This window comes from Patella vulgata, chromosome 1 (genome assembly GCF_932274485.2).
Source record: "Patella vulgata chromosome 1, xgPatVulg1.2, whole genome shotgun sequence".
NCBI lineage: Eukaryota > Metazoa > Mollusca > Gastropoda > Patellidae > Patella > Patella vulgata.
In genome coordinates, this window is record NC_065879.2 from 4,056,577 (window position 1) to 4,082,257 (window position 25,681).

General features: G+C 36.2%; 1 protein-coding gene and 1 long non-coding RNA gene across 2 annotated transcripts; one reads left to right on the forward strand and one right to left on the reverse strand.

Annotated features, from left to right (window-relative positions):
- Positions 1-1,738: 1,738 nt before the first annotated feature.
- On the reverse strand, positions 1,739-19,888 carry LOC126808499 (uncharacterized). Its single transcript, XM_050533260.2, has 10 exons — positions 19,748-19,888; positions 15,544-15,677; positions 14,675-14,784; positions 11,631-11,843; positions 9,514-9,629; positions 8,214-8,338; positions 6,963-7,075; positions 6,198-6,407; positions 3,206-3,302; positions 1,739-1,878 (listed from the first exon to the last, which is right to left on the reverse strand). The coding sequence occupies exons 2-9, from the start codon at positions 15,597-15,599 to the stop codon at positions 3,232-3,234; spliced, it is 1,014 nt and encodes a 337-aa protein (XP_050389217.1). The 5' UTR covers positions 15,600-15,677; positions 19,748-19,888; the 3' UTR covers positions 1,739-1,878; positions 3,206-3,231.
- Positions 19,889-19,947: 59 nt separating this feature from the next.
- On the forward strand, positions 19,948-22,479 carry LOC130014079 (uncharacterized). Its single transcript, XR_008789047.1, has 2 exons — positions 19,948-20,060; positions 21,563-22,479. It is a non-coding gene; the product is annotated as an uncharacterized LOC130014079 (long non-coding RNA).
- Positions 22,480-25,681: the final 3,202 nt, after the last annotated feature.

Genomic DNA, 25,681 nt, shown 5'->3' on the forward strand with positions numbered 1-25,681 from the left:
GACAAGGAAGAACGAGGATAGACATATTCCACAACTCATGTCAAACGGTGACGCCATATCTCATCTGGAGAGCATGCACAATAGACTGGAATAACCAGATGCTAAAAATTGCCAGTCGGTTGAGACTCATGCCGTATTTCGCTGGACATAACCGATTTGAAATTAGAGTCAAACGGAAACAATTGAATGTAAATCAGTTTATATACAATCAGATTACATTATTATATGCGTTGCGACCCATTTGGGTCAATTTCTAGGTCCCAAATATAAGCGATTTAGCTCCTTTAAATTTGGTTAGAAGTGATTTTTGAAATAAAATTACAACATTAAACATGCATTATGCATTAAGCTAAATCTGCTTATTGCATTTAATTAGACATTTATTAGACATTCCAAACCATAATCAACTCTCGATGCCATCTTATCTGTCCGATTTTCAATGGATTTGAATCCGATCTGCTGTTCAACGTCCTTTGATGATTGTTACTCGTGGTGACAGCGCTAACAATAATAATGAAGGCTACAAAGATTTAAAAATCAAGTTTTTTCCGCTCAGAGTGAAGCAATTTGACTGAAATTTTCAGCATATTCCCTTCCCTTTTTATACGTCCACATTATGCCGTCACCCTTGTCTGTGTGTGTGGGTGGATGGATGGTCTAATGGTTAGCACGTGTGTGCTGTATCATAAGGCCTGTCATTGAGTCAACTGGCGTGGTTTCGAATCCCTGGTTGTACGTGACAAGGAGTAGGGTCGCCTACGCGCAAGAGAATTATTGAAATAAAATTAAACCATATGTTAGTCCCGAAATGACATAGTTTGTGTTGAGTGGACGTTAAACCCCATTTCTGTGTGTGTGTGTGGGGGTGTCTGTGTATACAACAAATTGTTGACCTCTAGAACACCAAATCTATAGGATCCTTCCTTCAAAGAAAACCGCCCCTTAAAACCCCCCAGATATACTCCACTTATCTAGTTGTCTATTGCGGTGTTATCGAAGTAGCTGGGCATGCGTTGCCATACTGCATATGTAATGAATATAAAGAGAACAAATGCCTATCAAGTTGTTCTCCGGTAATCTGTTTTAGCATTCACATCTTGTCAATTATTAATAGATAGAGATATCATCATATTCCGATAAACGATAAACTTCATCCGTACCTTTCTATTATTCATTGGTTTCGAATCACCGGTTGTACGTGACAAGGAATAGGGTCGCCTGTCCAATCTCATGGGTTTTCTCCGGGTCCTCCGGTTTCCTCCCACTGCTAAAGACCCCTACGCGCAAGCGAATTATAGAAATAAAATTAAAACCATATGTTAGTCCCGAAATGACCTAGTTTGTGTCGCGTGGACGTTAAACCCCATTTCTCTCTCTCTCTATTATTCATTCATTTAAAACATATTGTAGATAACTACAAAAACTCAGGTAAACGTTGTTTGTATTCAAAATCTATTTACTTTTTATATAATATCACAATAAAGTAAATATAAATTTCAAAACATTATGTTCGATCACAGTTATTGTCGACGACGTCCTTGTTCTTCCTGTCTTTGTGGTGGACCTTCATCACCTTCCCGTTTTGGTGGTGGACCTTCACTACCTTCCCGTCTTGATGGTGGACGTTCATCATTTCGTCTTGGTGGTTGACCATCCTCTTCATCATCTTCTCGTTTTGTTAGTTTTAATCAGTAAATACCCCACAGGTTGCAATAATTTAAAAACAAACAAAACTAACTTGAAAGATTATATTTTATTTAGATAAGCTACGGACATATAATGATATGATGTAATATTTACATGAATATTTGGCACATTTTCAAACATTTTGATAATAAATTGGTCTGTATTTTGTCCACCACATTATATGGAGCATACCTTTAAAGAAGAAAAAAAGAAAAATAACATTTTATTTATTCAGTTATCAATTATTGGTCTTAAAACATTTGATCAAATTACCAGTAGTATTTTGTTTTTTAAATTCTGGTCTAAAGCATTGTTACTTGAGTCAACTGGCCTGGTTTCAAATCCCTGGTTCTACGTGACAAGGAGTTGGGTCGCCTGTGACAAGGAGTAGGGTCGCCTGTCCAACCTCGTGGGTTTTCTTCGGGTCCTCTGGTTTCCTCCCACTGCTAAAGACCCCTATGCACAAGCGAATTATAGAAATAAAATTGAACCATGTGTTGGTCCCGAAATGACCTAGTTTGTGTCCAGGGGACATTACCCCCCCTCTCTCTCTCTCTCATTGTTACTTGCCATGATTACCTAAGGTTTATCTTTCTAGAAGAATTTTATAACTCTTCTCATTTCAGGACCAATATATGGTTCAATTTTATTTCATTAATTGGCTTTCAAATGGGGTCTCTTTAGCAGTGGGAGGAAACTGAAAACCCGCAAAGGTACGCAAGCGACCCCACACTTTGTCAGATACAAGCATGGCTCGAGATCGAAAAGCACACCACAACTTATGAAAATAAAATGAAATGGGGTTTCCTACTTTAATGAAGATGGGCATGAGAGAATTTTGCCCGACAGTGGCACTACAGCCTACTCTTATATCGAATTCAAACTGTCAAACGATATTTTACGTACATGCCAATGTTTACACTGGATCTTAGGTATATTGTCCCATCCAAACAATTATACATTTCTCTTGCCAGGCCATCAGAATATCCCATAAACTTTCTCAGTCAATACAGGGATCAAACATGGAACCTCCAGTTAAGTGAGCCAACGTCTTATCAAACCAACTGGGCTCCTGTCAAACCATTTGATCTAAAGTGTCTAGATTTCCCCCCCCCCACCTTTGCATTCCATTTAGTAAATATTTAGGGGATCACGTGGCTAAGAGGGTAAGATGCTGGCTTGCTAGTCTGGAGGTCGGGTGTTCGATCCCTGCATTGGCCGAGAAAGTACATCCAGATTTTCCGGCGTGGTTCCCCCTTGTCAGTGATGCAGGACGGAGGGCCTGACAAGGACAGCTGTCTAGTCCTTCGGATGAGACAAAAAAACGAGGCCCCGTGTATACAATGGAATGCACGTAAAAGATCCCTTGGCATTTGGAATTCGATATAAGAGTAGGTGATAGTGCCCCTGCACACTGTATGGTGTATGCCCGTCTTCATGAGCCAAGTTCGGAGCAGAACAGTAGGACGTTAAACCCCATTTCATTTCATTGCATTTAGTAAATATTTAAATGTCTTACCTGAGATATATATAGGTATTAATATTTTAGGCTGGTGCAGCATTCACTTTTTGTTTCAACATTTCCAATCCCTCGGCTACTTTTGATTTACAGATACCTGAAGTAAAAACATTTATTAATCTCACATTTATTAATTTCCATTAAGTATTGTTTAATGGTTGAGAGCGAGACATTAAACATACATTATGCAAGAGCTAAATCTGTCTTTTGCAGGTCTTTCTTTAGGCCTGAAATGTTATCTAAATTAATAATTAAACATTAATTAACTTATCCAGACCATAATCAACTCTAGATGGTATCGCTAGCCTGTGATCTTAAGTGGATTGTGATCCGATTTACTGCATAACTTTCCTTCTCGATTAAACGATTAAATGGATAATCAAGACTATGCTGTTTAACGTACTGACTTTAGTAATGATGACCGAGGCAAGCCAGAAATTTTATTCGCTTAGTTCTCGGTTCATAGTGGATCAATTTGAATGAAATTTTCAGCAAATTGCCTTTACGTTATCTAGTTTTTAATTATTATAGTGAGAACTACCAACTCGTTATCGAATCTCCCATAATGTATCTTTAAGTAATATATTGTATCAACAAGAGGGACGTAGGCCCAAGTGTTTTTACAATATATTACGCAATGTCTTAAAGGGACTATCCCGATTAGAACAGAGTCTCAAAAATTAAAGTCCGAGTACGTATGTAATTTAAGCACCAAAATATATAGGAATGGTGTATTGACCTTGTCTCAAAATTTCAGCTCAAAATATTGAGTCGTTTGGACGTGAACGTCAAAACTGCTTATCCGGAAAAGGTAACCCTTTTAAGGTTTCGGGTCAATTTTTTAGTTGGGTGACCTGATAATCGATTCCCATTTCTTGAGAGGTCTATACAGTGAATGACCCATGTGCTGTACTTGACAACGGACGGTAAATTTCACCTACACATTATTTTTTATAAAAAAAGGTCTGGTTTTATCCAGACACCGTATAATACAGTTTGAGACACCGGGCTCCATTTCCAGATGAAGACTGACGGATTTAAGTTGTTTGCAAACGTATCACAAATATTGAGTTACTTGCTCGTCCTGTAGGTAGAGGGTTCTAAGGCATTTTAACACAAAATTAAGCAGTTTTATTCTCCCAAAAAATTACTGGGCTAACCCTAGCTCGAGACCATTAAACGAATTAAAATACAGACACTCCGCACGGTGCTTTTACAGTAAAATATGTCACGTTGAGTCCAATATTTCACTACTATAAATAATGTACGATTGGCAAGTTGCCGTTTGATTATTTGAAATAATGGTACGCCAACAACAAAGGGTGACGTCACATCTGTATTTTAATGTTATTTAGGATCTATAAAAACAATGGATGTATTCTGTTTCATTTCTTACAGCTCAAATTTTCTCTTATTAGTCTTCCCAACAGTAGGATCCAAGAGATTCTCTTTGATTACAAGAGATTACACTGTAATCTGGGTATCATTTAATCTTGTGTATCTAGCACTAACTTCTTTCACATTCGTTTAAAGGCTCAATACCACTCTTGTTGTAACTGAATAATATGTCCCAATCTTTATTCTGGTCAACAAATTGTACTATTTTAGAATATTTCAATTAATTTATGATACAAATTTCATCTAACACACCTTATTTAAAAATTTTGAAAAATTCAACATATGGTTTGAAACGTCTAACGTAAACCTTTTCAAATGAAACTTCCATTTAAAAATATTTTCGAACCCTCTGGACAAGTAAAATAGGATGTAATGGATAATTTACACAACAGGTAGGACACTTAAACATCTAGTACTTAGATAGAGATATTATTTATTTTCTGGAGCTTTCAAGCCAGCAAAAGTGTTATTGTCCCTTTAATATCAAATCTTTGTCTTTGTTTAAATATTTGTAAAAATTCTTTTTAAAAAAATCATCCAATTTGTGTCCAGATTAAATGATACCTGGGTTACAATATTAAACATACATTATGCAAGAGCTAAATCGGCCTGTTGCAGGTCTTTCTTTAGGCCTGAAATGTTATCTAAATTATTAATTAGACATTAGTTAACTCATCTAGACCATAATCAACTCTTGATGCCATCGCTAGCCTGTGACATTTACTGGATTTGAATACATTTTGTGATGGATGATTTAATGTCAAAATGGATAATCGTACCGACTTTAGTAATGATGATCAAGGCTAGGCCTAAAATTCAATCACAAATATCTCGGTTCAGAGTGGAGCAATTTGAATGAAATTTTCAACATATTCTCTTTACGTTATCGATTTTTTTAACTATTTCAGCGAGAACTGTCAGCTCTTTATCTAATGCCCCTTTAATGAAATCGTCTGTTTAGGTACACTGAATTATGGGAAATGCCGATAGAGCAATAGAGACCAAAAGTTAAATATACAATAGTCTATCACACAGACTGGTCATTGATATCAAGCGAAGGCCATGGAAAGTATAAAATACAAAATGGGACATAACTTTCTTTTAGAGGCTAGATAGAAATGAAATGGGGTTTAACATCCTACTATTCTGCTCCTAAACTGGGCTAATGAAGACGGGCATAAGCCATACAGTGTGCTATGAGGGAAATTTTGCCCGGGCAGCAGTGCTACGGCCTACTCTTATATCAAATTCCAACTGCCAAGGGATCTTTTCTGTGCACACCAATATGTACACGGGACCTCGGTTTTTCGTCCCACCCGATCGACAAGACAGCTGTCCTTGTCAGGCCCTCCGTTCTGCATCACTGACAAGGGGAAACCACGCTGGAAAAGAGGCTGGATAAAGCAATAAACTATAACACATACTTGTGGAAGAACAATTACTCATTTATTTAGGTGACGTTTCAAAGAGTATTGCTTGAAAACTTTGAGAGAATACTCTTCGAAACATCGCCTAAATAAATCAATAATTATTCTTCAACAAGTATGTGTTATAATTTATTGAACATAACTTTATTTGAATCAGGATTACTTACCATCATGGATATGATCATTCAAGGGAGATAAACAAGCAGATAAAATAATTCCATTCATTCGTGTACGTCTTGTCTCATCTAAGGTTGTCTGACGACTCAGAATATGTGCTTTGGCAGACGCAGGATTACAGCTGCCATCTTCCCTTTCATTCATACAAGAATAGGCAATAGCCACATGGTCGTAATCTGTATACATTATCTGCATAGTAGCTAAAAATACAAACTTTCATTTTATAATTTATTCAAGATGAAGTTTATAAATCTATTGTGATTTAATATATTTTAAATTCTGTCGAGAATGTCATTGGTTTGATTCCATTCATATATTATAGGCTATAGTCAACATGTCAACACCAGGGGCGGATCCAGGAATTTTTGCAGGGGGGGGGGGGATTTCCAGCAGGGATTCTTTCCCGCCTTCCCTTGAAATTATTGAGAAACATATGGTCTCTATCGTCATTTTTATTTCAATAATCTGCTTGCGCGTAGGGTTCTTTAGGAACCGGAGGACCCGGAGAAAACCCACAAGGTTTGATAGGCGGCCCTACTCCTTGTCACATACAACCAGGGAATCAGATTAAGCCATGAAAAATTGTATATTTTCAAGAAAGTGAAAATGATGCAGAGAGACTTTAATGTTTTAAAGAGTCCTTTCCATGTTATATTTATTTTGACTAAGTGATTCTTAAAAGTGGCATTAAACATCTATAACAATATCACTGATCTACTCATAAAAAAACAAATGTAGGTTGCCAGCATACTTACTCCATGTCCACAATCCTGTCTTGTTTAATCTTCCTAAAAATCTACCATCAGGTTTATCTGTACATCGGACTTTAAAATCACCATATAATGGTCCTTTACATTTGCCATCGGGTCTAAAATAAAATATTGGTATTAAAATATCAACTAGGTCATTTCGAGACTAACACAGGGTTCAATTATATTTCAACAATGGTTGGACAAGCGACCGTACTTCTCGTTCAGTATAAGCCATGCCATTTGACTCAATGTCAGACATTATGATCTAATGTAGAAGTGGGGAGTCAAAACCATGCCATTTGACTCAATGTCAGACATTATGATATAATGTACAAGTGGGGAGTCAAAACCATGCCATTTGACTCAATGTCAGACATTATGTACAAGTGGAGAGTCAAAACAATGCCATTTGACTCAATGAAAAAACCTTATGATCTAATGCGCACGTTTTAAATCCTTCAGCCAACCAGCCACCACCACCCAGTGATGGCACTATTAGAAATGAGTTATTTTAAAATTCATATTGTTGAGTAGTGTCTCCACTTAACTGAATTCTTAATATACATTTCCAGATATCTAGTGACTGTAAAACTATCAAATTAATAAATATTACATAGGAAACAACAAACTGACCAAATTCCATTCGTTTCATTTGACATCAAACAGTAAAAGATTAGTTTGAATAACCTGTTCTGCTCCGAACTGGGCTAATGAAGACAGGCATACACCATACAGTGTGCTAAGAGGGAAATTTTGACGGGCAGCGGCTCTATGGCCTACTTTTATATCAAATTCCAACTGCCAAGGGATCTTTCATGTGCATGCCAATGTATAAAGGAGACCTCAGTTTTTCATCCCATCCGAACGACTTGACAGATGTCCTTGTCAGGCCCTTAGTCCTGCACCACTGACAATGGGAAACCGTGTTGTAAAAATCCTGAATAACTTTCTCGGCCAATGCAGGGATCGAACACATGACCTCCTAGCACTACCAAGGGACATAGTTTTATACAATAGATCAATATATTCTGGTTTAGCAGTTTCATGTATTGCCATTTTTCTATAAAACATGTGAACATCCAGCTTGGTAAATTTTTGGTATATTCTAATCAAAGTTGGCATGTTTTGCTGAGTATTTTGGCATTTCAAATTTTTTATTGGAAACTTGTTGCAGTATAATGAAACATCTCTAACTGTCAGCCCCCCCCCCCCCTTCAAGTATTGCAGGTAAACCAGATATTAATTGATATTTACCCTTGACCACTGATAATCATTTTAATATGTTGTGTACCAACTGGGTGATAATAAAGAACCATATTTCTGAGTGGAAACAATGGTTCTGGTGGTGGACTTGCTACTTCATACCAATACCCTGCTATCTGTAATAAAAACATACATCCAATATCTATATTCGTTTTTAATACCTAGGGTACACGATTATATTTTTTTGCCCGATCGTGCCAATTTTTAAAATTGCTCGAAAAAATTGCCTGTGTGCCCGTTCACGGCGACAATGATTCTGCTCGCTGAACCATTCATCCGATAGATCGTCTGTATCTAGCATGTTTGATATTTTCAGCCAAATATTTACACCGACGATTGATTCGCCAGCACATCTGCTCCTCTTCCCGTCTCCAGCATATATTGTCGAACAAACCATTTTCATAAGCCAATCGGGGACATCATTGATATCAGATGATCTCAAAATGGCTTCCTCCACTGCCAAAGTGTGAAGTCTGACCAAAGAAGAAGAATTGGTGATTCATTGGTTAGAAAGGCCCTGTCTGTTTGATGTCACGATTCCAGAGTTTTAAAAGCAAATAAATAGCAGCTACCACAGTAAGCTTACGTTTTAGACGATTCGTCAATTTGTACATGTTACTAGCAGAGTGGCGTACGCTTAGAGACGATCACTACTTCTGCCCGCTAGTGATCCGCCGGAAGAAATCATAAGCGAATTTCAATCGCCGCGATCAAGTGAAAAAATACGCTCGTCTGCCCATAGCTTAAGTTATATTGCCTAAACAGATACTAACGACCAAAAAATGTTCCTGGCCAGACCCTCGGTTCTGAGAAGGAAACCAAGACTGAAAATCCGAAGGAACTGTCTCGACCAACACCAGGATTGGGATTGAACCAGGGACCTCCTGGATAGCGAGTCAGTACAAAGATCTTGCATGTGATCTCTTTCAGAAGCAAAAATACATTATTGTGGTCCTGGGCCAAAGGTTCCAATGAATTCTAGCAACCATTGTTAGAAATATAGTTGCACCTCTCTTAAGGCCTACTTCATGCAAGCAAATGGACATTAAAGAAACACTTTCTTCTCAACTTGCTATGTTAGAACCAGGGATCTTAATCGCCTGTTTTTGTCGGCTTTAACCGCTTGTAGTTCAATCAAAGTTATATTAGAGAGAATGAAAGCTTAAAATTTTAAAACCCAGTTCCTACCAGGACCTCATTTGACCTAATTCTGACCGGTTAGTTTCAAAATGGATTAAGAACCCTGGTTAGAACTCACGGCATTCATCCTGTGCCATCTATATAAACCTACCCTTTCTATGTCAACATTGGTTTTAGGTAGAACATCTACTGCACAGGAAGAGACGGGCATTACAGGTGGTGGAGATGGTGGTGGAGGTAAGGTTTCTGGATGGCATGCAGAATGAACTAAAACACATAAAAAACAAAAACATTTATTTTTCAACTGATCTAATTTAAATTAGTAATGATGATCGAGGCTAGCCTAAAATTCAAAAGCTAATATTTTGGTTCAGATTGGACCATTTTGACTGAAGTATTCAGCATTTTCTATTAACGTTATCTATTTTTTAACTATTATAGCGAGAACTGTCAACTCTTTTTCTATTCTCCCATGATGCCCCTTGAAAAATTCAAACTATCAAAGGTAGATAATCTCCCAGTTTGAATTCAATCCGATTCAAAGAGAGAGAGAAAGAAATGGGGTTTAACGTCCACTCGACACAAACTAGGTCATTTTGGGACTAACATATGGTTTAATTTTATTTCAATAATTCGCTTGCACGTAGGGGTCTTTAGCAGTGGGAGCAAACCTGAGGACCCAGAGAAAACCCACGAGGTTGGACAGGTAACCCTACTCCTTGTCACGTACAACCGGGGATTTGAAACCATGCCAGTTGACTCAATGACAGGCCTTATGATACAGCACGCACGTGCTAACCATTCGACCATCCACCCCCCCCCCCACCTCCCCGATTCAAAGAGGCCTATCAAAAGGAATACTGAAAGGAATTGAACCATATTTTGGACTGATATTTGTTTTAAAGATTCATCTTCACCAATATCGTAGATTGGAAGGGATTCAAATCCCTTAAAGGGAGAATAACACTCTTGCTGGCTTGACAGCTCCAGAAAAAAAAAATAGCCTTATTCTAAGTACTAGATGTGTTAGTGTCCTACCTGTTGTGTAAATTATCCATTAAATCATATTTTATTTGTCCAGAGAGTTCAAAAATATTTTTAAATCCAAGTCACATTTGAAAAGTTTAACGTCAGGCTTTTCAATCATTTAGTTGAATTTTTCCAATTTTTTAAATTAAGTGTGTTAAGATGAAATTTGTATCATCAATTAATTTGAATATTGTAAAATAGTACAATTTGTTGACCAGAATAAAGATCGGGACATATTATTCAGTTACAACAAGAGTGGTATTGAGCCTTTAAGTAATGATCAGAGACTTTAAGAATAAATCAAAAGGAATATGATAAATTACTAAAGTTGGTAAGATATAAAACAAAATTTCGATTTTCCATTTATCAATTTAATTGTTTTTTAAAATATGTATTCCAATCCGCTAAATATCGCAAGCTAGCGATGGCATCAAGAGTTGATTATGGCCTGGATAAGTTAATTAATGTCTAATTAATAATTAAGATAATAATTCAGGCCTAAAAAAAGAACTGTAATAGGCAGATTTAGCTTGGATTACGCCATGAATGTTGAGTATAGGACAAAAAAAATGCCAATGTATATCAGCAGCTTTAAATGAAAAATAAACCTGAAATTTTATTATCATGTGGTAGCTCTCTATTGCTTCTTGAAATATTATTATTATTATTATTATTATCTTTATTTCAGTAATCTAGGCCTTCGGCCCATAGTACATCTAAATACATTTGGTAAAGTATACAATATCAAATAATTAACCGTGCAATGTGTAGAGTGAACAACATAATGATAAACATGTAGTGTCCATATCGCATGCTAAATGTATAATAACTGGTCCCTTTTATAATACTGTACATCACAATATATGCTCCCGTAATATCTGGATATTAGAGACTACAGTAACCTGGCGAGCGGGTAGCGAGGCCTAACTGCAATGTCCATCTCTATATCATTTAATTATGTATGTATACGAAACATATAAACAATCAATGAATAAAACAACATTATAAAACATAAACCTATAACAAAACAACAAGATATAGGTTATAAAAATAAATAGCAGAATCACCGTATTATACATAATTCATTTGATTTATAAATTTTTACGATACAAGAAGACATTGTGAGTAAACATGGCTAAGTTTTTACATATATTCCTATTTGTCATGATGTTTATAAAAATACTCTTACTCGTTTTATAAAGTTTCTGATTTTGAATACAGAGGAAAATAAACACTTACGTGAAGATTCAACATCTATCAGATTTTTACTTTCTAAACAAACCATGTTGAGTTTTTCTTCAATATTGATGTTACTAGAGGGTTTATAGGTTGGTGATCTACTCAACAAATCAACACGTACACCTTCGATCTCACATGATCCTCCCTCATTCTCTCTCGTACACCAGTATAATATTAACTCATTCTCAGTGTAATGTAGAATTTTTAACATAGCTGGGGGGAAGAAAAAAATACACAATATTTCAGAAAATATCCATTTATATAATACAGATTAAAGCTAACCAAAGCAACGCTGAAACAATAATTTATGTACAAAATTGGAGTCAAATGTCAGTTTGATATTTAATCTTCAATCTGATTAATACACAGATCCTATTTCATTTTGTTTTTTAGTTTTATTTGTCTTTACTACACTAGGAACTTGAACAGTTGTTATATTACCCACGTTCTGCATTATGGATTATGTATGACCCCTGACACGAACTTCCACTACAACCGGACAGATATTCATGTAGTGTAGGCCATCGAAAGTATAAAAAACAAAATGAAATATAGATTTGTATTTTAACCAGATTGTTTAACAATGGAACTGGATATAGAAGTGTCTGCGACCAGTTTGACTAACTGGAACTTCTGTGCTACAAACATCAAATAGAATTGGCAATATCAAAAATTTATGGTATGAACACACCACAAATTATCATACTGATTATATTTTGATATATGTGGTACCCCATACAATAAAACCAAAGATAGGTTGTCAGGCAACGAAATGCCCATAGAAGCTAAGTCGTCTGACCAGTCAACATGGTTGTCGCATATTTTTCGTCAGTTTTTCTCATGACATTCAAGAATTTATATTAACTTTAGCCTCTAGAGCATCAACAACATTTTTCAAAGTGATAAAGGGCCATAACTCTGGCAGTCATTATTGGAAATTGTTGTAAATCAATAGGCTTGGTCGTCTCATGACCTTAAACATTGTGTATAAATTTAAAGTGAATCGGGTATTAACTTTAGCTTCTAGAGTGTCCACAAGCAATTGTGGACGCCGGACCAACCAACGGAACATAGAATTGGTTTCTATATTCTGTCCCAACATGAGTGGATAGTATTCCATAGCAAGCCTGAGACATCAACAGATATTTCATTATTTGGAAGAATTGATAAATCATTTCAAAAAGTTTTTACTTTAATTCAGTTTGGTAAAAAAAAAAAGGTATCCACAGCAAAAGAAAGAGAAAGAAATGGGGTTTGATGTCCACTCAACACAAACTAGAACATTTCGGGACTTTATTTCAATATTTGCTTGCGCATAGGGGTCTTAAGCAGTTGGAGGAAACCAAAGGACCCAGAGAAAACCCACGAGGTTGGACAGGCGACCCTACTCCTTGTCAAGTACAACCAGGGAATCAAACCATGCCAGTTGACTCAATGACAGACCTTATGATACAGCGCGTACACACTTATTATTCAGCAATCCATCCCCCCTTCCCCCATATCCACAGCAAATGGGTCAACAAGAACAGAAAGACAGAAATCAACTCTACAAACAAACAGAAATCTGCTCCATTATTTTTTAGATAGACAGAAGTGACATTATAATAATAATAATAATAATAATAATCGTTTTCTATAGCGCTGAACATTCAGTCAGTCTGACTGCTCTGTGGCGCTTTACAATGTAGATATGATTATAAAAAACAAAACAAGCATACATGTATATACAAATAAACAAAAGAATACAAAGGAATAGTTACAATATACAAATGGAAAGTGAAGCATTTAAATTATTGTTTAAAAGTTTGGGTAAAAAACAGGGTTTTTAAACGTCTTTTAAATATAGCTAAGTTTGGACTATTTTGGACTTCCAGAGGCAATTTGTTCCACTCTATTGGTGCTGCGTACGCAAAAGCTCTCTCACCAAATTTTGACTTCTGTACTGGGCATACAAGTTGGTTTTTATGAGATGAACGTAAGGAACGAGAAGGTACATATTGTTTAATCAAATTGTGTTAATTTTGAAAATGATGTGTTGATTAACCGGTAGCCAATGTAACTGTTTTAGAACAGGTGTAATATGATCAGATGGTTTGGTGAGAGATACAATTCGAGCTGCTTTATTCTGGATTTTTTGTAGCTGACTTACAAGAGTTTTAGGAAGAGAATACAATAATGAATTACAATAATCTAAAGATGACATAACAAAAGTGTTTATTAACATTTTAGTGGCATCAAGGTCAATATAGGATCGAATTTTGCCAATGTTATACAGGTGAAAGTTCGCCTTTTTGCACAGTCTTGATACATGGGTTTTCATATCTAAGGACGAGTCAAAGAACACACCAAGATTTCTGACACAGTTGGATGGGGTTATTGCTGTGCTTCCAATAGTCACATGGTTGATGTCAATGTTCTTTTTATTCTCGATTATTATATTTTCTGTCTTGTCATCGTTCAATTTCAGAAAATTACAGTGCATCCACATTCTAATTCGTTCAATGCATGCTTCCAGTTCTGATGTAGTGGTATCTGGTGAAGGATCAAGTTCAACATATAACTGGGTATCATCCGCATAGAGGTGGTAATTAAGACCCATCTCACGGATGATATCTCCAATTGGTGCAGTGTATGCTGTGAACAAAATAGGTCCCAATACGGATCCCTGGGGAACACCAAAGTCAAGAGAGAGAGAGAGAAATGGGGTTTAACATCCACTCGACACAAACTAGGTCATTTCGGGACTAACATATGGTTTAATTTTATTTCAATATTTCGCTTGCGCGTAGGGGTCTTTAGCAGTGGGAGGAAACCGGAGGACCCGGAGAAAACCCACGAGGTTGGACAGGCGACCCTACTCCTTGCCACGTACAACCAAAGTCAAGAACTTTAGGCATTGATTGACATGCGTCAATAACAATACTCTGCTGTCTTCCACTCAGATAGGACTCAAACCACTTCAGTGCATCTCCGGATATACCATATCGAGTTTCAAGTCTCCCTAGTAAGATTGATTGATCTATCGTATTATATAATTGACTTACTCCATTGAGTCATCATACTTGAACCACTAGTTGACAGGAAATCACCAGATATATCCTTTTCACATACAGGTTTAGCAAATACATCACTTATAACATGACAGCTTCCATTCCTTTATAAATAATGTTAATATTTAATATTTAATCAGCCCTAGAAATAACGGTTTTAGATGTACCTGACGAAATGTCAGGCACTAATGAAATAGTTCCTGATGACATTTTCAACTTAGTGCCGGACATGTATTAATAATATCAATAAAAAAACAAATGAAAATGACAGGCACCAGAGGTTTTGTGCCTGACAAAGCCTGAATCAATGCCTGATATTGTCTGTGACAGGTGCCTTATTTCCAGGCTTGGATTAATGTTGATTTGATAATCAGATATATATACAAAACAAATATAAATATCTGGGCATGAGATAAATAATGAGATAAAGTGATTTATGTAAACTGTACCATATAGCCTACATTGTATATTTTATATTCAAAATTTAGTTGATAATAACAAATAAGAGAGAGAGAGAGAGAGAGAGAGAGAGAGAGAGTTTAACGTCCACTAGACACAAACTAGGTCATTTCGGGACTAACATATGATTCAATTTTATTTCAATAAAATCCACAAGGTTTGACAGGCGACCCTACTCCTTGTCACGTACTACCAGGGAATCGAAACCATGCCAGTTGACTCAATGACAGACCTTCTGATGCAGCACGCACGAGCTAACCATTCGGCCATCCAACCCCCTAAATAAAAGATATCTAGCAATCTTAAACTTATCTTCTACTGCGACCTACCAAAAGAAAATTAATTTCATTTCTACATTTGTTCCAGCAATATTATTATATATAGATAGGTGTATATATTCTTACTTGTCTTGTTGACGTTGTATTCTATAAGATGCCGATGTTAACTTGGCTATTCTCATTACAAAACCATCAGTAGTTTTAGTATTATGATTAGTACCAAAGTCAACTGATGATATACCATACCACACCCCTAATAACTGTTGATAGAAAATAATTTACATTATAACATAGTCTACATTATAACATAATCTACATTATAACATGGTCTATAGATGATATACCATACCTCACCCCTAATAATTGTTGATATACAATAATCTACATTATAACATAGTCTACTGATGATATACGATGCCACACCCCTAATAACTGTTGATAAAATAAAGAAAATAAGGCTTAATTTCCTATTTTCTGCATCAGCTGGGATATTAGCTTGAAAACGTTGAGAGAATACTCTTCGAAACGTCACCTAAATAAATCAGTTGTTGTTTTTCATACGTATGTTTATAGTTTATTTATCTGCCCAGTTACTAAATGCCACTTAAAGAATAATAGTGTATACATTAGTAGTCTAAGTATGTATATTATGACTTTGGTGAGATTAACTTCAGTTCAGTTAATCTCATCAATTATTTAGCACCTTGGTGCCAGTGGTCAGAAAATTAAAGTTGTTGATTGGGTAATCAAGTTTAGTAGCCTATCTTAATCATCAAAGAAGCCGCCACAGCAGCATGCCTGAATTAAGATTTTGCGTGTACAATAAGTCTATTGTTATTTTAAGTCTAAGGTACCGTAACGGTATCAAAATATGAGTTCATAATAGAATAGAAATCTCAATTTCATTGGCATGAAATGCTTACGTTCATTTTGGAAGCGCTGTAATTAAACAATGGCAGATTATTTTTCCCACTCGATAATCGTCGCGTTTCGACTCATTGGTCATTCTCATTTTCCCCACTCGATAATCGTCGCGTTTCGACTCATTGGTCATTCTCATTTTCCCGACCCATGGTGATAATAGAATTTTAAACAATAATAATATCCAATATGCATTCTTAACTTTACATGCCGTATGAAGCGATAGTAAACGGAATTCACCTATCAATAAAATTCTCTTCGGAAAGAAAATTATTGGCTATTTTGTTTATTTCCATTTAAGGACTATAAATTATTTTCTAACAGACCAAACGAGACATTAAATCATCGCCACTTTGATTAGTTATTCGGAGTAAATAATGAATTGTCGGTGGCCTTATCATTGTTAATTATCAATCAACTAATCATTAATCCGTGAGAAGTGATTACAGATTAGTATTATACGAACGGCTTGTTGATTGATTTACAATGTTTTGATTAACACTCAATGGCTATCTATATACGATCAGAATTAATTTGTTGGTATCCGAGGAGCTTTTTTTTTTGTGTTTTTAACAGTTTTCAAGCGTAAATAAGTTAATTAAATCAACCTGTCCATAATATCATATTCATTGTATTGAACGTTAAATCTTTAATAAGCAACAACAACAGTTGTTTTCTGCCACTTCTCAGAGGGAATCGCATGTAGATACACCATAACATTGCCCAAATCTAATATCTATTGTCTGCTTGAGCCTCGATGCGGCCACGGAACCACAATGCTTTGCAGGCGTCGTCTGGGCCAATCAGCAAAGGAGTCGTGTTGGAAGCATAGCAACAAGCGGAGTATGTTTACATTTTTAGGAGTTTTAAATCCCTTTTGTATTTCTTCAAAATGAATTCATCGGCAATACTTTGGTCATATTTATAAACTAGAGATTCTCCGCTTTACAACGATGCCAAGCATTTTGCAAGAGGATTGACAGGTCGCCCCGCTGCGAGCAGAGAAAAATATCTAATTCCGCTGAGAATATTCAGAAAATGACAGATTTAAGAATACGGTACTCTTACAAAACGTCCAAATAAAGGCATTTTAAAATGTTTTATTGCTATTTTGATCTTTTGAGTCGATAGATAGTATTTTTATTCACTCGTTTTTGTGAAAATCTCAATTTCGATCAAAATCAATATTTTCGCTTATTTTGTCTCTTGTGCAAAATTAATTTTGCCGCATTCCAACTCAATAACATGCGGTGGGTCACATATTATAAAGCAAATATATTTAACCAATACAATATATATATTACAAATATTTAGACAGTGTTATATACATGAAAATATTTCTATATAAGCTAGATATAATTCTATAATTGTATGGTAGATAACATTTTTTCATCTTGTAAATTTTTCCAGTGTTAGCCTACTTAATAATACTGAAAATTTATTCTTTTCATTAAATAGATAAATGAATAATTTAACACTCAAGGACATCAGAATATGAATGGAGAGAGAGAGAGAGAGAGAGAGAGATTAATGTCAACTTGACCAATTATGTCATTTCGGGACTAACATATGGTTCAATTTTATTTCGCAAAATTCGCATCCTCCACAGACTAAATAAACAAACAAGTGTCACCTGGGTAAAATCTTTTGATGCTTTTTATTCTATGCACCATGTTTATTCACCATGTTTAGAGACCAGTCAAAAAGAGAGAGAGAGAGAGAGAGAGAGAGAGAGAGAGAGAGAGAGAGAGATGGGGCTTAACGAACCTCCACTCGACACAAACCAGGTCATTTCGGGACTAACATATGGTTTTAATTTTATTTCAATAATTCGCTTGCGCGTAGGGCTTTTTTAGCAGTGGGAGGAAACCGGAGCACCCAGAGAAAACCCACGAGGTTGGACAGGCGACCCTACTCCATGTCGCGTACAACCGGGGATTCGAAACCACGCCAGTTGACTTGAATAAAAACAAGTGAATGTACAGACTATTCTATTTTCTCGTTTTCCCTTTTATAGTAACAGTCAATTACTTTTTTGAATTGTCAGATATCCTTTTACAGTCTCATATAACAACTTTTGGTCTTCTAAGGAATTATTAGTGAGCAGAAATTCCCCCGTGTATCTGTTATCGCTCGTCACTTCAGTCAGTTATATAGAGGGATAACTTGTGTTTTCCTTTTGCTTTCGTCACTTCCTTTTGTTGAAACCTTCATAACACATCTATCGTAGCAATTATTGAAATCTTCATTACGCATCTATCATAGCAATGATCTATGTATTAAAATTATATTTGGAACATGTTTAACTAGTTCTGTTCAATATGTAATAATGACTGACACCAATATTGTCCTTTAAGTCAAACTTAGTGTAGAAAATGTTAAAACCCATTTAATTTCAATTCCAAGAAAATCAGATAATAATTTTACTCTTATAAGAGTTCGCAACACACTTTCGATATGATGTAATCTATTGACTTTTAAATAACCTAGTATGTATACAGAACAGTCACACGTGATAACACAAGTATCTATCACCTATTACATCCTTGACCGTGTAGACCCATGTATATTAAGTGCAAATACTTTCATTTGAAAAAATAGCGTGTAGTAAAACTAGTGAAGGTTATCCATAAAGCTGTCTGTTTTTATATATCACTTTCACTAAATGTCCTTTAAAGGAGCTAAATCGATAAGATTTGTGACCTAGAAATTGACACAAATGGGTCGCAATGCATAAAATAATGTAATATGAATGTATATAAATTGATTAACATTCAATCGTTTTCGTTTTTAATCTAATTTCTAATCAGTAATGTTCAACAATATACGCCTGAAGTCTCAATCAAATGGCAATCTCTAGTGTCTGGTTATTCCAGTCTACACCGATAGTCTTATTGCGCATACTTTCCAGAAAAGAAAGATTTGCTGCTCAACTTTCATTCATGATTTAATCATGAAATAGATAATAGAGCCTATGTTTAATGATGATTAAGGCTAGGCCAAAAATTCACTCGTTTAAATTTCGATTCAGAGTGGATCAATTTGACTGAAATTTTCAGCAAATTCCCTTTACATTATGTAGTTTTTAACTATTATAGTGGAAACTGCCAACTCTTTATCTAATCGCTTATAATGTATCTTAAATAAAATGACAGAGATGTGTCTTTGGATGGAACTTCCATTTTGTAGGACCTGTACATTATTGAATCCATTCAGCAGAAGAACTTTCTGTCAAAGTATCAACACGCTATACAACATGATAGATTATACACACCGACGATATGATGTAACCTGACATATAGTTCAGTCAATATACTATGATATTATTTCCGTATATGCTTGTCGACCTATATATATTAAGTGGGTGTGCAATAAGAGCAGAAGTACTATTATACGATATTATACTAACCAATTAACCGACTTGCTTTAGTCATATTACTCTAGTCACTTATATCCAACCTATTCACAAATACAAAATGTTAAATCATTCTCGTAGTAATCTGGGAAAAAAGAAGAAACCCAAATTTGACCTTCTGACGTATCAGGTGACAAATGAAGTCAACCATGATCACCACTTACTATGACATCAACGCATGCGCGTCAGCTTGGGCGAGGTTGGAGACTATAGGTCTGTTCTATTTCAAGTCAGGATCAGGATTTCAGAGTTTCAAGTATTTATACTACTTGTATTAAAGGAAATAACTAAATATACAAAACCATAGGTAAGCATATCAACGTAGCATAATGACAGACGACCTACTCTCATGAGACCCAGAACTCTACTGTCCCTAACTGACCACCACACGTGCAGACTCACTATAGTCTCTTTCAACATTACGTCATAACGTCTGTATCAAATTAGTGGTTATACTAAATCACTCAACATGCACTACACACGAAACACAATTGATAAGAAAAAAAATGGCAGCCATGTTTTATCAACAGTACAGACATCGTGCTAATTCTAAAATAATTTTGTCGACAAATCCGACCAAGTTTCTACACTTTTTGCAATAGTTATCAGTCTAAATTTTAATTTCTAGTCAAATCTAGACAGATTTTGGACAAATCTGGTTTAGATATTTAGGCTACTCCATCCAAATGATAACAACTGATATTGACTCAAATTACATGAACAAATGCTTTAGCTAAATTTTAGTTATTGACTTGGGGCCTATTTCATAACAAATTAAACTAAGATATTCTTTGGAAGAGAGAGAGAGAAATGGGGTTTAGCATCCACTAGGTCATTTTGGGACTAACATATGGTTCAATTTTATTTCAATAATTCGCTTGCATGTAAGGGTCTTTGGAGGACCCGGAGAAAACCCATGAGGTTGGACAGGCGAAATATTTTTAGGATGCACTGATTTCATTGGCTGACAGATAAATCCTAGTACAAATTTAAGCTCTTTGCCAATGAAAGTTCTGAATTTTTAAAATATGTTTGTGTTCAGTTTTTGCGAATAAGGCCTCTGATTAAATATATATTTATTACCTTTAATTTTGATTTTTACCTGCATAAAATGACCTCAATTAACATTCTACTAGTGTCAAGTTCATCAGGATTTCCCAGGTTGGTTCAGCCTTGTCCATAGCGCAGGACAGAGGTAAGAGACAGTGCTTTGTCGTTTGAATGGAATGGAAAACGGAGATACCCTGTACACATTGGTATGCAATTGGAATTATAAATAAGTATAGGTCGTAGTGCCAATGTCCAGGTAACATTCCACTCATTGTGGATGACTGTCTTCATTAGCCTAATCAGTGAAATGAAATGAAGTGAAATAGGGTTTAACGTCCTACTGTTCTGCTTCGACTGGGCTAATGAAGAAGGGCATACGCCATACAGTGTGCTATGAGGGAAATTTTGCCCAGACAGCGGCACTACTGACTACTCTTATATCGAATTCCAACTGTCAAGGGATCTTTTACGTGCATGCCATTGTGTACACGGGGCCTCAGTTTTTTGTCCCATCCAAAGACTAGACAGCTGTCCTTGTCAGGCCCTCCGTCCTGCATCACTGACAAGGGGGAACCACTCTGGAAAACCTGGATGATCTTTTTCGGCCAATGCAGGGATCGAACACACCACCTCCAGCTAGCGAGCCAGCGTCTTACCCACTTAGCCACCGTGACCCCCTAGCCTAGTCAGAGTAGGACTTTAAACCCATTTAATTTCTAAAAAAACAATGTTCTTAATATTTCTTTCTTGCTATTTCAGAATGTCCATTGAGGGAATTTCGATGAATTGGGGCAAAATTGTGGTTGCCTATTCATGGACATTAATAAACAACATAATATCGATATTTCGATTACATCCTCCAATGAAACTAACAAATGAAGCAACCGAAGCAGAGAAAATAACCCAAGAAGACAGTGCAGCCGAGTTATTAGCAAATAACTCAAATAATACCCCTCTTAATGACGCAAAAATTCTCGATAGTCTACCAAACATAGCCGTGAATTTAAATGAAGCCAAAAATAACGCTGATGGTGACAACATTGCTAACAGTTCTGATGAGGATAGTATCACAGAAGAGAGTTGCCCTGAACCCTCTGAAGAATGTCCTGACATCGAGATCTGAAGATCTGAATATAAAACTAATGGATTAAAACTTGAAAAAATTGAATCGACAATGAAGAGTTGTCCAGAATACAGAGGACAGATAAATATGAACGACATCGTATCGGTACTCAATGTAGAAGAGCCAACTATATACATTGTCCATGATGAAAAAAGGCCAATGTCCCATGCCACTCTACTCTATATCTTCGTAAATGGTAAAAAGCCTTTGTATTTCGACTCCAATGGCGGATGCCCTACCTATCTACGAGATATAGTTGACTGGAACCGTTTTAAGGTACAGGCCGATTCTAACAACACCTGTGCGATACATTGCATATTTGTAGCCATCAATATCAGTAGAGGAAAACCCTGGCCGGAAATTCTAATGGAATATAAATGTGGAAGCTGTGATGATAACGATGAAAAAGTTATTCACTTCTTTGAAAATCTTACCTAGTAAAAAGCACTCCCTGGCAAGGAGCCTGCCATAGTCACAAATTTAGGTAGTCCAATGTCAGATAGTTACCCAATGTTCAACAATGTAAATTGATTTAAATATATTGTATTAATCATTTAGTTGTTTGTTGATTCTGTCTTGCAAATCAAAATTATTGGGTGTTACTTCATACCTTTTTTATGTCAACATCTAATTTGTGGCACTGAATTTCTCTGATTCATATTCATATATAAAGAGAGAAATGGGGTTTAATGTCATTTCGGGACTAACATATGGTTCAATCTTATTTCAATTAATTGCTTGCGTGTACAGGTCTTTAGTAGTGGGATGAAACTGGAGGACCCGGAGAAAACCCACGAGGTTGGAAGGCAACCCTACTCCTTGTCACATACAACCTCGGAATCGAAACCATGACAGTTTATTCGATGACAGATCTTATGATACAACGCACGCGCAACCAGCCATCGAACCCCCCCTTATTAAGAACAGACAAGGGTGACAACAGTTATAACATAATGGACATACTGTGATGTGTAAATTTAACAAACAGCTCTAAATTCACAATCACCTACCTACATCCAAGATAGTACCCTATACTACAAGCCGAAATTTACGTTCATCTGATAAACACTTATTAAAGATCCCTTGTTTAACACTTAAGACTGGAAAACGTGCATTTTCACACTCAGCGCCATTTCTTTGGAATCAGCTCCCATTACACATACGTCTAGAGTCATATCATTCTGTTTTTAAGAACAAACTGAAAACTTTGCTTTTTGAAAGTCTTTGTGATATTGACATCGAGAACAAATCTAGTGAACTCAAAGCGCATTAGAAACTGTGGAAGCAGTGTTTATGCGCTATACAAATACTGATATTATTATTATTATTATATGCATACTGAATACTAACGAAGGTGTCATACATAATCTAAATATTGTAAAACAAGAAATTAATGCCGTAAATGTGGTATATAAATAGTCGCATTTTTTTTTTTACACATTTTGGTTAATCAAATGCATGACTTTATAGGGTTAAAACCGCTCGTATGACCCCTGACATGACCTCCCATAACAACTGGTCAGATCTTCATGTAATGGAGGCCATCGAAAAATGAAATATAGATATGTATTTTAATCAGATTCATAGTATAGTATACCACATTTACTTCAATATCCATTTCAAATGAGACCATAATTTCTTGTTTTATAATACTATATAATATTTTAATTATATTTTTACCTGATTTGGGTCAATTGGTTTCGGAGTTTGAACATCTTTTAATTTACATGAACTAACCTCTGGGTAATCTACAAAACAAAAGTCAGTCTGTATTCATCCCCAAAAACACATTCTTTTAACAGCTACAAGATCTTCCTAAGTGTGCCGCAAAATTTTGAATGGCACACTCAGAAAATGTGAAAAACTATGTGATCCCAATTGAGCGTCTACTGGTGTTTATTTAGTTTGATTCATTTTATGTCTACAGTTGTAAGCCGTCTATGACTTGTCATGTTTTGCAAAATTCAAATATTTTTCATATATATCTTGCCAGGTGTGCCGCTATCTTTTCATGTGTTTCAAGGTGTGCCGTTGGTATAACAGGTTGAGAAGCAAGCACTACTGCATTCTGTGAAATCAGACATCATCTTCATGTACCGATTTATTTCCTTATTACTTCAACCAAAAAAGTTTTGAGTAGTCCGGATTCTGAATATTCCGAATTACGACATCAATCAGCGGTCCTGTACAATTTGTTACTTCAACGAAAAACATCTTGAGTAGTCCGGATTCTGAATATTCTGAATTACGACATTAAATAGCAGTCCCGTCACACGATTTGAGTTTCGCAAGTCAATTCATAATATGTGATCGTCCTGCAAAACGTGCCCGTACGGATTTGACGTTATAGCAGATTTTTAAGAAAGTTCCACGACCTACACAGAAGAAATTAGCCGTTAAGTATTCAATTAGCCGTACTACAGTATCCGACATTTTAAAGCGAAAAAATGAATTCAAACAGAAGTTTACTGATAACTTTAACAGTCGTAAGAAACGATTTTACTCGAACACTAAGTTTGAAGACATCAACAGAATGATGCACGAGTGGTTTAAGGGCGTGGACAGAGATACAATAATACTTCCAGTATTGAGGCAATTGAGTATTCCGACATGCTGTGTAATCAGGTATATTGTATCGATCCCTTACAATGTTGGAATTGATAAAAGTGCTCTGTATATCTGGTTTCCCTCTCTGTTAGTATTATCAAGAGGAAAATATCTGAATAACTTTTGATCGATGAAATAAGCAGTGGAAGTAAAGTAGGTATGATATAGCTGGAGACTAGTGGTAGGAGGACATCTAAACTGGGATCTCAGCCATACATAAGGGAGAGAGAGAAAGAAATGGGGTTTAACCTCGACTCGACACAGCCTAGGTCATTTCGAGACTAACATATGGTTTAATTTTATTTCAATAATTCGCTTGTGCGTAGGGGTCTTTAGTGGTGGGAGGAAACCGGAGGACCCAGAGAAAACCCACGAGGTTGAACAGGCGACCCTACTCCTTGTCACATACAACCGGCGATTCGAAACCACGCCAGCTGACTCAATGACAGGCCTTATGATACAGTGCGCACATTCTAACCATTCGGCCATCGACCCCCCTCCCCCCTATACATAAGGGGTTCAGGAGGACGATGTAATATGGTTATAGGGGTTGCTTCTCTAAATATTTTGATGGATGAAAGTAATAAAAGTATTTTACCTTCTGCTGATTGTTTAGACATTAAAGTTGAATGACCAAATCCAGTGATGTAATCCACACAATCAGCTGAAAATAGACACAGATAAATATAAACAATGATCATTTTGTCAATTTAATGTTAAAAGATTATTCTGTTAGAGAGAGAGAGAGAGAGAGACACACACACACACACACACACACACAGATTAACATCCACTAGTGGTAGGAGGACATCTAAACTGGGATCTCAGCCATACATAAGGGAGAGAGAGAAAGAAATGGGGTTTAACATCCACTCGGCACACACTAGGTCATTTCGGGACTAACATATGGTTCAATTTTATTTCAATAATTCGCTTGTGTGTAGGGGTCTTTAGCTGTGGGAGGAAACCGGAGGACCCAGAGAAAACCCACGAGGTTGAACAGGTGACCCTACTCCTTGTTACGTACAACCGAAAAATCGAAACCATGCCAGTTGACTCAATGACAGACCTGATGATACAGTGCGCAAATGTTAACCTTTCGCCCATCCATCTCTCCTACATCAAACAGCTATCAAAGTCTGACTTTA